The 22,008-nt window shown below is 39.2% G+C and overlaps 3 protein-coding genes and 1 pseudogene across 3 annotated transcripts; 3 read left to right on the top strand and 1 right to left on the bottom strand.

The window, feature by feature from the left end:
* The first annotated feature begins 1,330 nt into the window (after positions 1-1,330).
* Positions 1,331-6,872, top strand: dnase2b (deoxyribonuclease II beta). The gene is made up of 6 exons (XM_046048933.1): positions 1,331-1,485; positions 1,711-1,885; positions 2,901-2,979; positions 3,584-3,745; positions 4,189-4,386; positions 5,207-6,872. Exons 1-6 carry the CDS (start codon positions 1,376-1,378, stop codon positions 5,539-5,541), a joined length of 1,059 nt encoding a protein of 352 aa, XP_045904889.1. The 5' UTR covers positions 1,331-1,375; the 3' UTR covers positions 5,542-6,872.
* Positions 6,873-7,830: 958 nt separating this feature from the next.
* LOC123970715 lies at positions 7,831-12,557 on the top strand (annotated as a pseudogene).
* Positions 12,558-13,365: 808 nt separating this feature from the next.
* rpf1 (ribosome production factor 1 homolog) lies at positions 13,366-18,876 on the top strand. Its single transcript, XM_046048937.1, has 9 exons — positions 13,366-13,714; positions 15,215-15,271; positions 15,372-15,452; positions 15,730-15,825; positions 16,289-16,442; positions 17,231-17,313; positions 17,432-17,613; positions 17,755-17,881; positions 18,141-18,876. The coding sequence occupies exons 1-9, from the start codon at positions 13,463-13,465 to the stop codon at positions 18,180-18,182; spliced, it is 1,074 nt and encodes a 357-aa protein (XP_045904893.1). The 5' UTR covers positions 13,366-13,462; the 3' UTR covers positions 18,183-18,876.
* LOC123970719 (guanine nucleotide-binding protein G(I)/G(S)/G(O) subunit gamma-5) lies at positions 18,870-21,872 on the bottom strand. The gene is made up of 3 exons (XM_046048938.1): positions 21,685-21,872; positions 21,361-21,505; positions 18,870-19,176 (listed from the first exon to the last, which is right to left on the bottom strand). The coding sequence occupies exons 1-2, from the start codon at positions 21,763-21,765 to the stop codon at positions 21,380-21,382; spliced, it is 207 nt and encodes a 68-aa protein (XP_045904894.1). The 5' UTR covers positions 21,766-21,872; the 3' UTR covers positions 18,870-19,176; positions 21,361-21,379.
* Positions 21,873-22,008: the final 136 nt, after the last annotated feature.

Below are 22,008 nucleotides of genomic sequence, written 5' to 3' on the forward strand. Positions count from 1 at the left end.
TGCATACCATGCTCTGAGTGTTAATACTGTAAGAGATTGTGGTCTCGTTCTTCATCAGAGTGGGATTACAAAATTGCCACAAAATTGTTATACTGTAAGTATCACCTTTTGATAAGCATCAAGTCTGCAGTTATAAATATGAAGATGTTAGTTAAATGGATTTAGATCCAGATGTTCTGCAGACCTTTCACAGGTGGTAAGTGGCCGAGAAGTCCCTAATGAACTCAAGGGCTTGCTAAAAAAACATGCTTGAGGAGGATGCAACTCAGAAAGTGCTACCATTATATCTGAAAATGTACTGAAATCAGTTCCATTTAACTGAATTAATGACTAATAATAATAGACCGACATGCAGAGACAGTTTATACAGATGTGTCTTACCCCATTTGTGTCCCAAAAGTGGTAACTGTGTTTACGTTTTGCCTATTTATTTTAGATTCTATTCATTCTCTCTCCAGAAACAATATTCCCACGTGACCAAAGACTAAATTTAGAAAGGAAAGAATAAATTAATCCTAAAAACAAAATCATGTGTTTGGCATTAACTCATTGCAAGTTGGTTCATGCTAGATGTGATGACAGATAAAAGAAGAAAAACAGAGATATAGTTATAGATTGTTACATTTTGATTGCCGTGGACATGCAGCCACAGCAGCAGTGGGCATGTTTCTTATGAGGGAGCATTCCCAAATTATATTGGTGTAGCAACTGATATTGTTCAATGTTTATTTTATTAATCCATTAAACCTTGAATAAATTATCTGACTTTTACATGTTTGTTGTGTTTAATTCTGTGTGTTTTCCATGTCAGTAATGTTTCTTTTACTGTCCATTTTGTACCATTCACTGGTGGTTAAGACATGTGGAACTACAGATTATAAGGATAACTGCACAACTAAAGTTTTTGTGACATGCTCAAGTAAGTTAAATCCACAGTCTATGGTTAAATCTCTACCTCTGGCAAAAAATAGAATGCTAAGTGAAATGAAACTGTTTTATTGCTGCTTTCTTACAAGGTGAAACAGTCTTTTGACCAGATGGTTTCCAGTTCAGTGACCAGCAGCCCCATCGCTAATGAAAGTGCAGAAAAAGACAAAAACTCGCACTGAATAAGTAAAGGTACGGTATGTAGACTCAAGGTATTTACACAGATTTAGAGCCAATGAAAGTATCCAAACATTTAATTTAATATTGACCCTATAAACTCTCATAGTCCCTTCAGTATTTCCCCGTCATGTGACCGCATCTTATGACTTCCTGTTTTGCATCTACAGGCAGCTGTACTGTATTCACTTTCTATCCAAATATTTCAAGTTCCCTGTTTTGTTCACTGCAGTTTTCACTTGGCGGAAACTGCCTGGCGGAGTCGTTGAGGATGGCCACACGCTTCTGTTTATACCTACAGATTATTATCCTGTTTTTGTGTTGCACGGTGTGTAGTACTGTCATTTCCTGTAAAAATGAAGCTGGTGAGCTTGTTGATTGGTGAGTTGATGTGATACATTGACTTTACATTACATAGTACTGACAGGAATTAAGTTATAACAATACTGTAGAACTCTTCAGTGTTACCACTATTGTTTTTAGTTATGGTTGTTGATATCTCTGAGGATAAACTGGATGTTGTTGGTATTGTGTAATACATTGAATTATTATTTGATTTTTTTTCCAAGATGAAAAAGTTAAAGGATCTTTCTCCTTCCACTGCAGGTTTATCATCTACAAGCTGCCGAGGTATAAGATTGGCGAGGTCGGCAGCGGGGTGGAGTACATGTACCTGGACTCCTTAGTGGGGAGCTGGCAGATGAGTAAATACATGATTAACACCAGTCAAGGAGCCATAGGGAGCACACTAAACCAGCTTTACATGGGGGAGGCCTACAAGGTTAGATTTTGTCTCTGTTCTGTAGGAAGACACTTGTGGATTTAATCAGACTAAACAGAGCTGATGCCGGTGCCACTTTGCGGAGTAGGTTCTCTTTAGTTTCGTATGGGGATCTGAGGTGAAGCTGGACATTTAGAAGCTTCCTCGGCCAGATGACGTACGTAACACTGTCCTTCCTCATGCCATTAACTTTGTGATGCATGCAATTGCACAATTTTTCAGTGTTTGCAAATCACTCTGTGGCATCATTAAAGTAATTAAGACTAAATAAAAAAAAAATAAAAATACAAAAACGGAAAGAAAAATAGAAAGATGTCACCTTTGATAAAGTAAAAGTTTAGGAAATATGCATATTCATTTTCTTGCCGAGTGTTTGGTGAGAAGATTGATTTCCCTCATGTCTGTGGTATGGTAAATATGAAGCTAAAGTCGAGTCAGCAGCTGGTTAGCTTAGCTTTGCATAAACACTGGAAACAGAGAAATAGCTACCCTGGCTTTGTTCAAAGGTTACTCACCTACCAGCTCCGCTGATTACTTACTATTTACTCATTAAATACTGTTGTAAATTTTTTCAGTTTTTAACAGTTTTTAATGACTCCCAGAGGTATTTCAGGGGTTTATGTGCCAAACTATTTCTTTCTTGGCTTGGTAGCAGGATTATGTTTTTAGATTATTTGTTTTTAGAGATTAGCTATGGCTTTTGTGCTATCTACTGCACATGCCTAAATGCATTGAGTTGCTACCATGTGATTGGCTGATTTGCTATTTGTGGTGGGTGAGTGTATTTACTGGACAGATATAAGACTTTGAAACTCTGATAGATGGATAGATAGATAGATAAATAGATAACATTATTGTCAGTCCCAAAGCAGTGAGAAGCAAATGAAGGTATTTCCCAAAATTTTAAACTTTTAAAAACTGAACATGGGCTCAACTGAAACTTTAAAGAAAAGTCATTTGCCCAAAAGTGTACTTCTCTATAAACTTTATGTATAAAAAGAAGTATTTTCCTTAGTCCAACAGTTCGGTCTACACACTCTACAATGATGGGCCACCAATCCTGGATTACATCAAAGGATATGGACACACTAAAGGTACAGTTTGTTTTCACTAGTGTTGAGGATTTTGATTTGATTTCGGTAGAATGAATTTTGATGAGGCTTATGAAAAGGCTGAGAACACTTTGCGCCTAACATCATAGTCTTCACAGCAAAAAGTATCACAATATTTAAGATGGTAAGTGCATTATCATATAATATACAGTAGTCAAGTACCTTTCATTTTTATATTCAGTTCAGTGATTGTAGTGATACTGTGTGTGTGTTAGCACATTCAAATTGTCTTTTCAGCATCTGGTGAAAAATGTTCACTGTAAAAACTGTACCTTTTTGCAATGTGGTGCATTCAAGGACCTGTGTATTCTTTTGTGTCTATAATAATTAATGACAGATTTATTGCTAGGCTGCTAGTCATCATTTGCAATGCTATGATTTTGCAAAAAAGAACAGATCAATATGGTTTTGGCGTCAGTGGGGAGGAAACGGGCAAAGAGCATCTGTCTGATAACTGCTGTTGACTCGTGATTATCGACTGCCGTGACACGACATTGATGGACATGTCTGCAAGCATGCATGCTAGTTCACATGTAATTGTGAGGCGCTGTGCGTGCATTGAGCAGTGCTTGTGTGCATCCTGCAGGGGTACTGCTCTTTGACCGCTCTCAAGGTTTCTGGCTGTCACACAGCATTCCCCATTTCCCCTCGTTCCCTGAGAGAGGCTACCATTACCCCTCCTCTGGCAAAGTCAACGGCCAGACTGCTCTCTGTGTGACCTACAAGTATGAACAGTTCCTCAGTATTGGTGAGTGAACACTTGTGAAGCAACAGGGCCTGACTTACACCAGGTCTGTACACATCCCAGACTTAAGCTTACAAAATTCTCTATTTGCTAAAGACAAGACAACATTTAAACAACGACCAGGCTTTCTGTAAGGCCATCAGTGCCTTCAATACAGACGTGACGAATATCTCCTCACTGTCCACTAGCTGTCCGTTCTGTGTGCTTGTTGGAAAAAAAATCCACTTGCTTGCCATTAAACACACAGCAAGACGAAAAAAGTGAACATCCATATTTCAGAGATAGTAGACACGTATTCAATATTTATTAAACTAGGTATTAGTTTGATATATATGTCAGCAAAACCATAATACAGTTTAGTTTATCTGTTGTGAACCATATAGTTGTCCAACTCATTGTCTCTCAAATTTTTCTCTTCTTTGTGATGCTCTCTTCTCCCTCTCCAGCAAAGCAGATGGTGTACATTTATCCGCGTTTCTATAACTGCTCCATACCTGCTGCCTTCTTGGCCGACCTGCCGCAGTTGGCCAAGTTATGTGAGGGCTCCAAACCACCGCTGGCCTCAGATAAGGGAGTGGAACAGCTTTTCTCAATCCAAGGGGAGAAGTTTGTCAGTTTTGTCAAATCTGAACGCTTTGTGGATGGTAAGGTGTTTATTTCATTTATGTTTCACTTTTTAGTTGCTCCTTTGCTGCTGTGCAAGAAAAAAATATAAATATAATGCAATAAAAGCACTTATTGGGTCTTTTCGGGAGACGATGGGTCCTGTCAGTCACTCATTATCAGGTGCTGACTATCATCTCAGAACAGTGAAGCGTGTGAACACAACCCACCCAAGGCCATCAACAGTGCTCTCTGCCTTTTAAATGTCTACATTTTATGGCCTCAGGGTAGACAGTTGTGAGCAGTGATTTTTCCCTCTCAGATTGTTTCATTTGTAGGATTGACCTCTTGGGGAAGAGGGCGGGGGTCAACAATTATAAAATATACTAATAAATAATAAATAATAATAATAATAATAATAACTACTAATAAACTAATATGCTAAGATTATGAGTCCTGAGCATGAAGGTTGTATTTATGCTGTAAACATCACAGACCTCACTAAAATAATGAAATCCCAGATTCGTTACAGCATAATCACACATCTAAGAACTTCATATGTAAATGAGTTCAGTTATAAAAAGGAAATTTACAGTTTCAAGATTTTTGCACCTCATAGGTTTAATGCCTAAAAAGATGCAAAAGATTTCATGAGCTTGTCATGTGTCAGTTCTCTTTAGTTTTACATTATTTAGGAAACTTTAAGACAACTTAAACATAAACAACATTAACTGACAAAATATTATTCAAAACATTTAACCTATTCTAGTGCATTTTAATAGCCAAGTGAGCTTTTTAATGTGTTGGGTTTTTTTTTATCATAATGCAACTGAACTAACCCCCTCACTGGCATTCATTCAGACATCTACACGGGCTGGGTGGCTCAGGTTCTGGACGCCGACCTGCTGGTGGAGACCTGGCAGAGGCAAGGTCATGACCTGCCCTCCAACTGCTCCCTGCCCAAACACACCATGAACATCAAGAGGATTCAGCTTCCCGGATCAGTCCTGTTCCAGTCCCACTATGACCACTCAAAGTGGTGCGTGTCAAGGGCCTATGAGGACCAGGTGACCTGCCTGGGGGATCTGAACAGGGACAGGGCCCAAATGTGGCGCGGTGGAGGGCTCGTCTGCTCCTTCAACCCCTTGATTTACAAGGCCTTCAGACAGGTGGTGGCCTGGTACATCGGCTGTTGAACGAGAGAGAAAGATCGGATGATTGGTACTGGGTTCGTCTCACATGGGATGGTTTGAATCTGTTTCAAATGCATGGGACTAAATGCGAAGGTAGATCTAATTAGGGTTAAAGCAGCTGGCGTGCAACCAGCAGACCACAAAAGTATCAAATTACCATCAATTTCAGACAACTACAACACTGTTGAATTTAACTCTGGTTTCTTTAATTGCTACTTGGACCTAGCTAAGTAGATTCTTGTAGCAAACTGTATGATCAGTTATTAAAACGTAAAGTGTATTCCACTAGATTGTACTTCCAATTTTTGTTTCAGTTGGGGATCTATAAGATGCATTTTGACATACAACAGTTGCAGAAATCTGGACTGTATTCACTTATTCTGATAGTTTTCCTGAAAGGAAAGGGGAAGCTCGCTGGAGATCAATGGCAAGGTTATTACCATTTCCCGCTTTCCAGCTTCTGTGTGTCAGAGTCTGGGAATATTTAAAAGTTTGTAATTAATAAGTTAATGCAAAGACATGTGTTCCAGTACATACTGAAGTACTGACAGTCTTTTCCTGTATATGGTTTTGAGGATTGAAGCCTTTGATAATCTCACTTGAAGAACATGTGGCTGTGTGAATTTTGAATGAGTAATTTTCAAAGTTACATAGGCCACATGAAGTGTATGCAAATCTGTGTCTCAGTATGAGTGTGAGTGTGAATAGAAAGTAGTTCTCACTGTGAAACTTTCTGGAATGAATGAAGAACAATTACTCCATCAACATCCGATTCGTATCTGTTCAATGTTTTGTTGTACTTTTGTGGAGACTGTGACTGGATTTGCCATCATCTTAACTGTGTAGTTGTCACTTTGTCAGGAACATGCACTTTGTGAATAATTTAAGGTATGCAGGGTTTTGGATTAAGGGGCAGTGGTGGCCCAAAGGTTAGAGAAGCGAGCTTGTGATCGGTTCAATCCCCGCTCTGGCAGTGGATGTGGAAAGTAAACCAAGCTTGCCCTCACTCATTTACCACCACTGATGTGCCCTTGAGAAAGGCCCAACAGCTGCAGTGGAGCTGCTTAGTGTGAATGTGATCAGTGAGAGACTTCCTCTCAGTGAAGCTCCATGAATAAATAAAGGTTAAAAAAAAATGTTTGTACTTTAAGTGTAGTATTTTCCTATGTGGAACAAACGATAGAGAACATACCAATAGTACACTTTACATTTAGACTCTGCCATGGAATTAAGATTATGTTTCCAATACACAACTTATTTTCTAGAATCATGTCTGATAATAAATAAAGATGAATAAATGCTTAATAAAGATGAATAAAAGCTTGATAAAGATATTGGTTTTGTTCTGTCTGGTTTAAATTAGAACAACAATTTACAAGGGGAAATGCTCTAGTAGCAACGGGGAATCACAATTATAACCCAAACCACCCCTCATCTTTTAATTTCTATTCTGCACAGCTACTTGTTCCTGATTCAGCAGTGTTTTATCACTCTCTGTTTGACTCTGTGATATTCCCACCATGTTTCACTGTGTGGCAGTACTGGTGGTTCTCTTTCACAGTTTCCAACTCTTTCACACACCTTATTATTTTTATGAACTTTTAGTCCTTGAAGGTTATGTCCATTGTTTACCTGACCCATGGAGGCATCAAGGTCAGACTAAGTCAGTCAGTCTTATGCAAAACTTAAGCAGCTCAGTAGCTCAGTTGAGTTTAGGCAGTTGAAAAAGGCAGCTAGTGCCATGAAAACAATGCAACCAAGATTGTTATTATCAAAAATAATTGTACTGTTGTGTCATGTTTTTGCCCAGAATACAATCTTCATTCACACTGTTTGACAAAACTGGTCTGACCAGCAGAAACCAAGAGAGCAAACATGTTTTCCAAAAATGAAAAATGAAAAAATGGCGGTTCATTCTATACATTAGAAAATTATTCCTGCTTCTCTGTATTTTTTGTATTTCTTTCTACTTCATATTTATTATTACTTGTAATTTTTACTTTTACTAATATTTAAATTGTATTTGTGATTTTGTATTGTATCTTTCTTTCTTTCTTTCTTTCTTTCAAAACTGTTTCTTGAATACTCAAAAAGTACTTCAATACTCCATTTTAAGAATATGCCCATGGTTAATTCCTGTCAGTGTCATGTCCATATTCATTCAAACAACCAGTCAAACTGGATTCAATTCATTTACATTGACGTTTATGACAGAGGAACCAGGAAGCAGATGAAATATGTGAGAGAGTGGGTGTCATTTTCGTTTTACAGTGAGTAAGCAGCTTTGCTCAACAGATGACAGTTGACCGAAGAGACGTGACAATGATTAGATATGTAAGTAAATTATTTGCATGCTAAAAATAGTTGAAATGTAAAATGCTAAAATGCAAAATCTGATGATGAGCTTGTTGTTTAGAAAATAACTAGCAACTACAGCAAACAGATTAGCACAGTGTAATAAAAAGATAGATATTTACCTCTGGGTATACTGACCTAGAAGTATAAAGAAATGTTGTATTCACACAGTGTAAGGAACAAGTTTATATATATTTTATCTTATCTGTCTTATTTTTGGCTTATCAATATCTGTACTGGATATAGCTCCAGGAAGTTGCTTTATAGAAATGCAGAACTCTTACAGCCCTCTGATTACGCAACCTCCTGTTTGCACATAGGTGAAATTGTAATGCTACATATCATAATCCCTGATTGTGATGGCAATAGTGCCAAATCTCCATTTAAAAAGTTAAGTTCCATATCGTGCCAATCATTTGTTGTGGCCGTCCTGGTCACCAGCTCTCGACCCAATTTAATGCCTTTGTGATTTTTGAGCGATGTAGAAGAAAGCTGTTCATCACTCCAGGAAAGTTCAGAGGCTTGTACAATCTATGCCAAGAAGCTTTGAAGCTCTCTTGTGGGCTTGTGGTTGCCCAAGACCTTACTGACACTTTACATCTCAAATTGTTAAGTGTAGACACAGTAACAAAGTAGACCCAAATGCAGACACTGTATGCAGAGCATTCATACACTTAACAGCAATTGAATATTTGGGCAGTCGAAAGAATAAATCAATCCAACAAAAGGTACAAACAAATCCCCAGGGAGCACGAAAATCCAAAGGTTAATCCAATCCCGATAGAATAATCCACAAACAGTTAGAGACCCTCGACAAACATAAGTAAGCAACTCCGAAGAGAACAGGTAATAATCCAAAATCCAGATCCAGAAATACGGGTAACAGATAATCCAAACACAGAGGAAGGGCTGGGACGCTTGACAAACCCACAAAGACAATCTGACACAGACAGGGGAGACACAAAGACTGTACCACAGAAAGGGCAGGATGATTGGACACATGGGTGATACACATTCGGACAGGTGCAAACAATCCACCACAAAGACAGGAATTAAAATTCACACAAGACATGCCAGGAGTGATCACTTTAAAATAAAACAAGAAATTATAAGCCTTAAAACACAAAACCATAAAACTTACATGGTTAGTGCCGTGTTACAGCTGTGTAATTTGTGAATGATCTATAAAGGATTATTAGGAACACCTGTTCAATTTCTCATTAATGCAATTATCTAATCATCCAATCACATGGCAGTTGCTTCAATGCATTTAGGGGTGTGGTCCTGGTCAAGACAATCTCCTGAACTCCAAACTGAATGTCTGAATGGGAAAGAAAGGTGATTTAAGCAATTTTGAGCGTGACATGGTTGTTGGTGCCAGACGGGCCGGTCTGAGTATTTCACAGTCTGCTCAGTTACTGGGATTTTCACGCACAACCATTTCTAGGGTTTACAAAGAATGGTGTGAAAAGGGAAAAACATCCAGTATGCGGCAGTCCTGTGGGCGAAAATGCCTTGTTAATGCTAGAGGTCAGAGGAGAATGGGCCGACTGATTCAAGCTGACAGAAGAGCAACTTTGACTGAAATAACCACTCGTTATGGCCACCGCTACTTCCAGCAGGATAATGCACCATGTCACAAAGCTCGAATCATTTCAAATTGGTTTCTTGAACATGACAATGAGTTCACTGTACTAAAATGGCCCCCACAGTCACCAGATCTCAACCCAATAGAGCATCTTTGGGATGTGGTAGAACGGGAGCTTCGTGCCCTGGATGTGCATCCCACAAATCTCCATCAACCGCAAGATGCTATCCTATCAATATGGGCCAACATTTCTAAAGAATGCTTTCAGCACCTTGTTGAATCAATGCCACGTAGAATTAAGGCAGTTCTGAAGGCGAAAGGGGGTCAAACACAGTATTAGTATGGTGTTCCTAACAATCCTTTAGGTGAGTGTATAATGTCTATTATCTATGTAGCAGATAATAGTTGAGTTACTAGAGAACAAATTGCATTAGATAATAATTAGTTCATGAATATCTGTGAATTAATCATACTGACCACTTTCTTCATGAGCTGTTCCTGATTAACTCTAATTTATTAGTAATTACTTAAACATTCTTTTTGTGTCCCTTCAAGCAAAGTGATACACAATACTGAGTGGTTACTGAGTACTGAACTGTTACTTCATCATTCAGAGTTAATCAAGAACATCTTGTGAAGAAAGTGGTTATAGTGTTCTCTGTCATGTATGGCTCCAGCGAGACGAACACAGTGATATAGTTTAATTCACGTTCCTCTTGTCCTCCAAGGTGGTAAATCTTATGTGCAACAGCACAACTCCTGGGCATGTCTCACTATATTACAGTGTTCACTATGATCAATTCACAGATATTCACGAACTAATCATTACCTATGATTTGTTAATATAATGTCTCCCAGTCTGCTTTCTAGTAACTCATCATGATCTAGTATGCTATAGTCCTCCATTAAGACTTTAGGGTGTACTTATTAACAGCTCATCAATTATCAAGTCATTGCTCACTCTTTTCATGATTAACTCATCATTAATTATCACTAGCTACTCTATGAAATTAAATTAGGAGTAACTCATTAACTGATAGTTCAACAGCCCCTAAGTTGTTCCCTGGTTACTACTTTTGTGTCCCCTGTTGTGAAGTGTTACCATTTAGCTTACTCTAAATTAAACTTTATACATGATGTTCTCATCACATGCAATATGCTGCTACAATTTTAATGAAACATGATATGCTATCAACTGGTAAGTAATTTGTAGAAACAGGACTGCTGCCTGTACTTGTGATTCTAGTGATTATGTTTGATTGTTTCAGAGAACTGTCGTAAAATTTCTCTTCATTGTTGGGATCCTATTTCAAGGCTGTGATTCAGAAGTAAAATGCAGGAATGACAAAGGAAACGAGGTGGACTGGTTGGTGGAAATCTTGGGTTGTGGCAAGTTATATTTTCACCTATTCTCGGTGTCAGCTGAATACATAATAGAAAATATTTATCTCTGTGTCATTAGGTATATTTTATACAAGTTGCCCAAAGGAGATGATGAGGGTTTGTCATATCTGTACATGGATGAGGGAACCAGAGGATGGGAACTCAGCAAAAAGACAATCAACAGTAAATCTGGCACTCTAGCAAACACCCTGAAACCTCTTCTTGACTTCTACGACAGAAAGGTGATGTATTAAAGGATGTGTGTCTCTCTTTCTCAGCACAGTGTTGAATCAGCACACTGATTCAGAGTTTCCTGTTGTTTGTTGTAGATTGAAGGCTTTGGATACATGCTTTATAACGATCAACCTCCAGATCCGTATGTTGCTCCTGCATCATTTGGCCACAGTAAAGGTGGGATGCAGGATTGTTCCACTTTTTTGCTTTTGACGTCAAAAAAATATCATCCTGTAACAAAGCTCTGTTTCTACTGTTTTCTACTGATTGCCTCCCTAAAGGAGTCGTGATGTTGGACAGACAAACTGGAGTTTGGCTCTCACACAGTACACCAAAATTTCCAACATATCGCAGCAAAGACATCTGGCCGAAAAGTGGAAGCAAAAATGCTCAAACATTTATGTGTATGACTTTTTCCTATGATAAATTCAAAGAAATAGGTAGGTTATATTGCTGTCTTATTTTGGTTGTAATGATGAAAATAATTTGCCAAAACAAATAACAGTGCAGTAAAAATTTCAATATGAATTCTCAGGACTGCAGCTCATGTTCATCCATGTTTATTCATATGACTCTGACATCCCAAAAACCTTCCACAATGAGCTGCGATGTGTTGCACAAAGAAGCTGCTACCCAAAGATTGAACCCTAGTTTAGAGTGACGATGCTGACTTCAATGAAAGGACGTGGTTTCTCCAGCTTTGCGAAATACACACGTTTTAGGGACGGTGAGTGTTTTCAGTTTCTTAAATGTTTCCCCCAATGTCTATTTGAACAGGGATTACTCCTTTTTTCTGTAGTTAATAGTATTGTGCTCCTTTTTATTTTCCATACTATTGTAGATCTTTACTCCGGCCTTATTGGAAACTATCTGAAGCAGAATCTGTATGTCAAGAGTTGGGGAAAGATGCATGACCCTCTGCCTTCTAACTGCAGTATCCCTTATTATGTGTACAATGTGAAGGAAGTAAGGCTGGAGGGGAAGCCCATCAGTGATACTGTAGATCACTCCAAGTGGTGTGTGACGCCTGTTGGTGGCTGGACCTGCATTGCTGATTTGAACAGAGAAGTTAGTCAGATGAAAAGAGATGGCGGTGCAATATGCACTAAAGACTTTGCAGTTGCAAAAGTATTCAGTGTCATAATCACACGGTATGAACTATGTTAACTTGCACCTCCACTTAATCTCAAGGTGGTCAACACGATGAACAACCTTCATCCAAATGTAAACAAAATGAAAGGTGAACTACCAAATGCAAATGCAAACACCAGCTCAAATCTGAGTGGCTTACAGCTGGGACATCAGCCTGCAATCGCAAAAAGATTGGCTCAACAAAAACTGCACTTCAACAGCGTTTGCGCCATGCTGACTGAAAAAGGTCCAGATTGTTAAAGCTTTTCACTTTCATACATCATGTTTTAATAATCAATATATAATGTTCATGGGTGGAAAAATTGCATTCAATGGTAAATGCTTACAATTACAAATAAATAGAATTGACAGTTGGCTTTCATTTTTTCCTTGTTTTTTCCTGAAAGATGAATATAAATATACACATTCTGATAAAACTTTAATTTAACTCCATGTGTTTGTTCAACTGACAAATTATGATTTCCTGTTCATGAATTATTCGTCATCTCCAAGGGATAGAGATTAAAAACAGAGCTGAATACTGGACTAACATTTATCAGGTAATTGATAATGTGGTATTCCCACATTTATGTATACCTACTTTATTTAAGAAAGATCTATTTTGCAAGAAAGAGTGCAAAGCAACAAAGCCAGACACAACAACAGGTTATATAGCATCAGAGACAGAATGGATGTAGAGAAATAATGGCAAGAGTACAGCATTGAGTCATTAAGGGGTGGTAGACATATATGTATGCTATTTTAATCGCAATCAATCATCATCATTGTGGCACATTAATAAAGCACTGAATACATCTAAAGGTGGGATTAGAAATCAATAAGTTGTTATTTTTCCAAATCGTCTTTTTTCACTGAACATAAGCCCATCACTTAACATGTAGCCTGAACAGTTTGTTAAATATACAGTTTGAAAGATTTAAAGTAATTACGTCAATGCAAGCTTTGTTTAAGGGTTTAAATAGACTCCTAGGTAGAGGCCTAGATATAAAGACGATACTCACATACTGTATTTAAAGTCAAGCTGTGCTGCAGTTACATTAAGTGGAATTAAATTGGGCGGCTGTTTGTCGCCGCTCTTTCTCCCCCTCACCACTAGGTGTCCCCATAATTTTCATCGACAGCCACAACTCGGTTACTTCCTGTCTCCGGACGTGAACACAAGAAGACACACGTGAAAAACAGAATTCAGCCAAAACAGACAGCTGACATAAGATGGATATCACAGAGGTTCCCGTGAATGAGGGCAACAAAGGTAAGAAAAAGAAGAATAAGAAGCCGAAGAAGAAAAGACAGGAGGGAAATGGAGAAGGCGGCGAAGTTGCGAAGGAGGAGGTGGAGGAGGAGCAGAAGATGGAGAAGAGCGAGTCAGGAGCTGCCTTTCCCCCCACCTTCAGTGTGTCCGAAATCAAGAATAAACAACGAAGACACGTCATGTTCATGAAATTTAAGCAAGAGAAAAGAAAGGTAAAGAGTAAACACACCGGGTAGAGCTGTCATTCGCAAGTACACTGCACGTAGTTGCCAGTTTATTAGGTACACCCAGCTGAAACTAAACGGGCTATAACGTTAACACGCTGCCGTCGGGAAGGTTATTAAGTTCAGGTCTGGTTGAATTTGTTTTTTTAGGGGTGGTGATTCAACTCGCGGGAGGCCTCGCTTGGGGTGCTGTAAAATGTTGTCTACCTCGTCAGTGGTGGAAGTTAACTAAATAATTTACTCAAGTACTGTACTATAGTGCAAATTTGAGATACTTGTAGTTGTACTTTACTTGAGAACTGTAATATTATACTACTTTTATATATCTACTGCACTGCATTTCAGAGGGGAATATTGTACTTCTAACTCTGCAATATTTATGTAAAAGCAATAGTTGTTAGTGTCTTTGCAGGTTATGCTTTTTACATGCATATAAAATCCGGTGAAATTGTTTAAGGGCTTCACTTAAAGATTATTTTCATTGTGTGTGAATAATTGCATAGTCCATAATACATCATAACATAACATAGTAAATAAATGCCTGTCACTATGTACCCGAACCCAAGGTGACATCTTCAAATTGTTTGGTTTATCAGCCCCAAAATGTAAAACACAAACAGATTGAATTTACAAAGATATTAAGAAAATCCTCACATTTGAGAAGCTTGAACCAAAGAATATATAGCACAACTACCCAACAGTGTATAAAGTATTTACAATCCGTTCCAGTTCAGTTTGCTGTGACATTAAAATCCTGCCTCTGTGTTAATGCATTAGCAGTAATACTCCACTAATAGTACTGCTACTCTACCCAATTTGTAATGCCGGACTTTTCATAGTTTGTAGAGAGACCATTGCTATGTTTACTTAAGTAAAAAGTATAAGTACGCCTTCCACCAATTTTAGCTCTGGGAACCTGTGGTGGGCCTTTCTTCACTATTTGACATTTTATAGAATAAATATCTTATCCGTTGTTTAAGAAAGTACATTGAAGATTAATCGAATTAAATAATTAATAGTACTTACAGCCCTTGTTGTATCAGTGCCTCTGAAAGATGTAACCTTCATGAAGAGAGGACAGATTACAGGGCTTTTAGGTGCAGTAATAAACTGCAAACTTGGTGTATAAACTTTTCACTGAATCACTAATTATGCATTTACTACAGAACATGCCAAAACATAACAAATTTTTTACCAGAGTTTAAACTGAAATCTCAAACCTTTTCTTGGTCTGAGCAGCAGGCCAATAATGCAAAGCATTCAATATAAATACAAATAGAACAAGAAAACCTTTTCTTACTTGTTATCCTGTAACCAGAAATAGTTGTGTACTTTTACTCTTTACATCACCGCTTATCCAGATCATTTTCTGACAAGAGTGATTCATTAATCAATTTTTCAGCTTTTGGCACTAAAGTAAATATAAGTTAACAAGTACACTCTTCCTGCAATTTCAGTTTTCAGATTTCTTCTGTCTTCACATTTCAGCAAAAGATGCAGCTGAAGAAAAAGAAGAAAAAAGAAAGAGAAGCTCTGGGTGACAAGGTGAGCCCCACCTGTTTTCTTTGTTGCCATTTTCAGTGAAAGACTAAATTATGTTATGTGATGGATGCACTTACGTTTCTTTTTTCTGTCCCTAATGTAGGCACCGCCAAAAGAGGTCCCAAAGACGATAGAAAACCAGAGGGTGTACGATGAGACAACAGTCGACCCAGAAGACGAAGAGGTTTGGACTGAGTTTGTTTAAGACACTGACACTTTTATCCAAAGCGACTTACAGTTGCTATATATGTCAGAGGTCGCACGCCTCTGGAGCAACCAGGGGTTGCTCACGGACACATTGTTAGATGTGTCACAATGGGGAATTGAACCTGGGTCTCTCACACCAAAGGCATGTGTGTTATCCACTGTAACATCACCACCCATACAATCTCAGATTATATTTAGAATGACTTTACATTCGTGTGTGTGTGTGTGTGTGTGTGTTTTCCTGCCATCTACAGATTGCATTTGACGAGGGAACTGATGAATTTTCTGCCTACTTCAATGGGCTGACGAACCCCAAAGTTCTCATCACAACGTCAGACAGACCAAGAGGGGTGAGTAGCCGCTACTTGGCATAATATGTGATATTATTACTTTTTTTTTTGCCAGAATCTGTCATCAGATTATCAGATACCAGCAAATAGGCCCTTGATGAAATTGCTTTTGACCTTTTCAGATTAGGAAAATTATACAGTCTGCCGTAGACTATTGGGGATGGGACTGTGTTTTTATTTCAGCCCCTCCTTTCTGGATTTAGACATAATTACTAGTTTTTGTCTTCGGCCGCTTTGTGTACCTGTATAAGGGTAGGAACTCAGCATAATGCAGAAGGTAATGAAACACTGAAGCTGTTTGACATTTAGTGTGTGTTATTGACTATTTTCTAGGCACTGTATGAATTGTCCTGAGGTGGTGAATTGTGGTCTGCTGGGGCTTCGTGGAAAACAATTTCTCATTCATTGTTTTCAAACACTGTCCTCTCAGCACATTGATCGTTCTCTGATGTGTGTCTTGTAGAGGACGGTGAGGTTTTGTGAGCAGCTGGCCACAGTCATCCCAAATGCCTACGTGTACTACAGAAGAGGCTTGGCCCTGAAGAGGGTCATTCCTCAGTGCATCGCCAGGAACTTCACCTACCTCATGGTCATCAATGAGGATCGCAAAGTGCCCAGTATCCTCAAAGGCAGCCGTGTCAGGAGAGGGGAGAATGATACAATCATGCTCTGTTCTGCTTTCTGTTATCCAGTATTTTAGAACCCACCCGATATGTGATTTTGTTAGACCAATACCGATTTTGATATTTGAGGATTTAAATTCCGATATATCGGCCAATATTCTCTTTTTTCCTCCCCTTTTTTTCAGAAATGCATAAAATAAACAAAGATTATCCCTAACAATTGTTGTGTAGTTGAAATACCTCACCAAGATATGGTGACATAATATAGTTTAAAAATAAACTTTTTTATTATTATAAATGGTACTAAAACTATAACAAAACTATAACAAAAGTACAGCTGATTATGTTAGGTGATTGCTGTGTTTTGTGGTGGATTTCCAAACATGTTGTAAATAGGAGAGTTGCAGAGTGCCCTCTGGTGGAAACACCTACACTCATAATATAATTGAAGGATTTTCTCTCGATTATTATTATTTTTTTATATTTTTTTAATTGTCATTTATTGGCTGTTATAAACACAAATATAGATTTATCTGCAATTAGCGCCTATCTGCCAATAATATCAGCACGCCGATGTATTGGTTGGGCTCTACAGTATTTCGTTTTTACAGTACGTTGCTGTAATTTGGATAATGAATGAGACTTCAAAGACAACTTTTATTAGAGGAAAGCTCAGTAATGAAAGTGTGAAAGTTGCTGTAAGTGACTAAATATGTGGAACGGCTCTACAAACTCTGACCAGGTGAGCTGTGAGTTTTTCTGACCTTAACCGTGACTTCAAGATGGTTTGGTTCTCTGTCATCTACCTGACGGGCCAACTGCACACTTCAAGGTCAGCAGTGTTCGACTACGTAAGGAGATGAAGGCAAGTTGATAAATCCAAACTAATTTTCTCCTGTTGCTGTTGTCTGCTTATTAAATGGGGTAAATGTAATGGTAAAAAAATGTGATCCCATCTTAACTGTATTATTTTCTCTCGGCAGAGAAGAGGCAAAGATCCAACTGAACACTCTCCAGAGGTGATCCTCAACAACTTCACCACACGTCTGGGCCACAGCATCGGCCGGATGCTTGCCGCCCTCTTTCCACAAGACCCTCAGTTTGTGGGTCGACAGGTCGCCACTTTCCACAACCAGAGAGACTTCATCTTTTTCAGATTCCACAGGTGAGGGATTTAACTGTGAATTCTGACTTGAGCTGGGCATGATGTCCTGTATTATACTCGTCCTTTTTCTCGTGCTGTTCAAGAAAGTTTATCTTAAATTTAATAGAAGGCCAAATGAACAATTTTATTGGATCTCTTCAGGTACATCTTCAAGAATGAGAAGAAAGTTGGTATTCAAGAGCTGGGTCCCCGCTTCACCCTCAAACTGCGCTCTCTACAGAAAGGCACCTTTGACTCAAAGTTTGGGGAGTACGAGTGGGTCCTGAAGGTGAGTCTTGGCACTTAAAGAGCTGTAATGGTGGAACTAACGGAGTTAGTGTCAGCACTTTGTTTTGTGTCATGCCACTTGCACAGTGAATTAATGTTTGCTAAAAGTTCATACATGATGTAGACCTCTTTGCTGCAGGTTTGTCAGCTATTCATAAATAATTGCACTTCAGCAACAGTTCAGAGTTTTTAAATTGGTCTCAATAGTAATGTCCCAGGCTTTTTTTGTAAAGCTAATAAATATACTTTTGTGTTTCCAGCGCCATGAGATGGATGCCTGCAGACGGAAGTTCCAACTTTGATTGCGAAAGAACAACCAGCTTAAATGGTCGGACAAAGAGGACCTCGTCTATTATCCAATATATTACTGCTGTTTGTGGCTTTGCACAAATGGACTTTGTAGTGGATATAAATTTTCTGTGGACAACCTGGCAACAGTTAAACACTTGTCCTCAACATAATTTGATGACTTTAATTTTTTACGAGATCCCCATCGCTGTACATTCACTCACCGAGAAAACGACTTGTATAAAAGCTGCTTCTCCAATCCTTTCTGGAGACCAAGTGTGGGACAGGAGCTATTACTTCATAGCAAGGACTTTTACCCTCTGTTAGTTGGGAGACAGAGGGGAGACATGCAGGCACTCCATATGAATTCTGAACTGCGAGTGTATTTGAAAGTTGTATTGGTAGATGTGCAGCTCCTATGAAATGTCCACATTACTGTATGAATGTGGATCAAAATGAATCAAAGTCATTGAGCTTGCTCTGATCAGTTTGTTGTGCATGCAGAAGGTAGACCTGTTACATCTTGGTCTGTAAGTGCAACAGTAGCCAGTGTCTGGAAATTGGTAAGTGCTTGAAATTGTGAAGCTACTACAGTGCTGCTGCTTTTTATGTGACAGGCAAAAGAATTATGGATGACACGTTGAACACATTCAGATTTCTAAATGTGTATAACTAATTTTAATAAAACAAGTGGCTTCAAGTTTAAAATGTGGGAATACCATTTATTTATTCACAAAATCAGGCACAAAAAAAAAAGTACAATTCAAAAGGCACGTGTGTTTAATATGGGTTAGTTACGTCAAAGTATGTAGGTTAAGACATTTATCGTGCCACTTAAGCACCATCAAATGTTTCTGAATACGATTTTACAAAAAGGTAAAAGTAAAAAAAACAAAACAACTTAAGTTAGTTGCTTGTCCCCAAACTCCCTAACACTCCTGAGACGATTCCAGTCCACAGCACAGGTCCTGTAGCCCAGGTCCACAAGGCACCACAAGTGTCCAAAACCTGCAGAAATCACATGCATTAGTTTAACCCTAACCCTAAAAAGCATTTTACCCAGTGTTAAAGAATATTCTTAGGGGGCTTAATTGATGTAACAGGGAAAGGTAAGACAGGTCTAGCCTGTAGTCATTAGATTCATTCTTCATTGTCCTCAGTGGAGAAAATTCATTTTCAGTCTGTACAACAAGCACCTTCAACATGAATTCTACACACAAACTACATATAGTACACATACAATGTATACATCTACACACAACACAGGAGTGACATTAACTTGTCTGAGTTTAATGCTGTTACAGCAAAGGGTACAAAACTTTTTCCAAAGCATGCCTTTTTGTAGAACAGCTGTCTGAAGACCTATTATTTTGGAGGAAATGTTAGTGAATTTAAGAAAACTTATTCCTATTGCTGAGACAGCACAGTGAAGCACCGTACAACCCGTTCAATGATACAGGAGAAGCAGTAGGTGTGGTTTGACAGAGTCCTGAGTTTTCGTATGACAACAAGTCTTTGTTGACAGCATGATAGATGTCTGTGATGATCAAAATTCAGTTTATTGTCCATAGTGATGCCAAGGTACCTGAAGCTGTCAACAATTTCTACTGGCTGGCCATTTATGGAGATGGGGCAGTGAGTTTACAGCGCGTGTCCAGGATAAGTTCCTTTGTCTTGGTGACGTTGAGGAGGGGGTGACTGTCTTTACACCATTGGGTGAAGTGGGCAATAGATTGGTGATATGCTGGAACTGATTCTGTGTTAGTGAGGAGGGCGAGTACGTTTGTACCATCAGAGTATTTGAAGTATTTTGTAATGGGAAAGAAGCAGTCATTGATGTACAGAGTGTAGAGAAAGGGGGCTGAGGACTCAGCCTTGGGGGGCTCCGGTGTTGACAGTAATGGTGGTGGATGTGGTGCTTCCCACCCTCACTGCCTGTGGTCTGTCACTGAGGAAATCATGGATCCAGCGAATGAGGAGTGGTGGCACATGGAGGTGGTGGAGTTTAGTTATCATGGTGTGATGCTGAATTGTGTTGAAGGCAGAGCTAAAGTCTACAAAGAGAATCCTGGTATAATGGCCAGGGGAGTCCAGATGTTGAAGTGGAGTGTGAAGGAGGCATGCTACAGTATCCTCTGTTCCTCTCTTGGCCTTGAAAGCAAAGTGGTAAGGGTCCAGCTGTAGTCAGACAGCCTGGAGAATGGTGTTCAGTACCAGTTTCTCAAGACATTTAGCTATTATGGAGATGAGTGCTACTGGTCTATAATTCAGTTGAGAGGGGCGGGGTTTCTTGGGGACAGGGATGATGGTGGCTGTTTTCCAGATGGTGGAGACAGTTGTCGGATCATTAGCTGACCTCAAAAGTGTCCACTGACCTTCCAGCTCTACTCATTTCCCTCATGTAACTGTTCTTGTTAGGGGGACGACAGACTGATAAGGTTGAGAAAGCAGCTCAGGAGTCAGGCTAGCAGATGTGTTCTCTGCGAATCTGGCAGTGTTGAGTCTTACAAGAATGTTAACAACTCGCTGGCTCCACAGATTACAAGAGTACAATTTATGGATTGTAATAGACTCCAATATGATGTAGCATTGGTGTCTAAACATCAGATAGATTTGTTGTTCTAGGTTCAGGCCAGTTAAAGAGGACCCAAGAGGGAAAACCTACAGGCACTAGGGTGAAGACAGAAACATAAAAGGGAGTGCTATCCTTCAGATTTGGTGTTGGCATTTGATGTGTTCAAATGTTGATGCGGGCACTGTATCTGCTCGTCTGGCCTTGATAATCCATGCTATATGAAGTCTTCCATCAGGCCCTGAAACTCCTTCATACCTGAACCTAGCTCACAATAATTCGTCAACACCCAGAAGTTACTGCATAACTGCACACGTCATTCCTGAGTTCCAACAAGATTAAAATTTAATGTCGTTTTATGGAGTTCATTGCCGCTTGAGAGCAGAGCATAAAACCAACTTCAGAACTGAAATGTGTGAAAATGAAATCCATCTTGTTAGGTGCCTTAGTCCCCCCCCCCCCCCATGTGGCTGTAAACGCTGTAGCTATGCACATGTTTTTATTTCCAATACCAACATCCAGTATCAATGACATGCTTATCCCCATAGAGAAAGCTTATAATGGGTTGTTAATTTGAGGGTCAAATGACCTGCCTGATCTTGACGAGAGGTGGTACTCACAGAGGCAGAGGGGTCGGTGCTATAGGAAGGAGCAGACTTTCTGCGGTCTGAACGGATTGTTGCTGGACGACATGCCGGTGAGCAGAGGGTCCTGCTGGGCGTTCTGGAGGCAGAACTGCTGCAGGTCCGCTGCGGCCTGGGACACCTGTGGGAAACAAGAGTCCTGGAAAGTTAGCTGCTGTTATGTTACTAACAGTATTGGAAGTTACCGTAAACAAAAAAACGGCTCCCTATTGGGCAACCTCATGGGTTTACAACTACTGACACTAATAAGTGAACCAACACACGCCCTAAATATTAACGCAGCGATAAATCAACTGTTACCTTAACTCTGTTTATGCCAGCTTCAAGACGCAACTGTTGGACGATTTTCTTCATCGCTACGATGTTGCTTGATCCCGACATTGTTACGATTTTGAGGGACTGTAGTTTTAAGAATAAATAAAACTATTTCTATAAGGAAATCGTTGTTGGCAGCTAGCTTGCTAACTTACTTCTTCCTCATCACCGAGTTTCCGGTTTTCTTTTAAGGACAGGCCGCCGATGCTGCCTTCAAGGGATGTTCTTAAACTCAGCATTACATTTTTAATTTAATGTAAATGGTAATTACATCAAATGACAGCACAAACCTACGTGTTAATGAAAGTA

Source organism: Micropterus dolomieu, linkage group LG05 (genome assembly GCF_021292245.1).
Source record: "Micropterus dolomieu isolate WLL.071019.BEF.003 ecotype Adirondacks linkage group LG05, ASM2129224v1, whole genome shotgun sequence".
Classification (NCBI taxonomy): Eukaryota; Metazoa; Chordata; class Actinopteri; order Centrarchiformes; family Centrarchidae; genus Micropterus; species Micropterus dolomieu.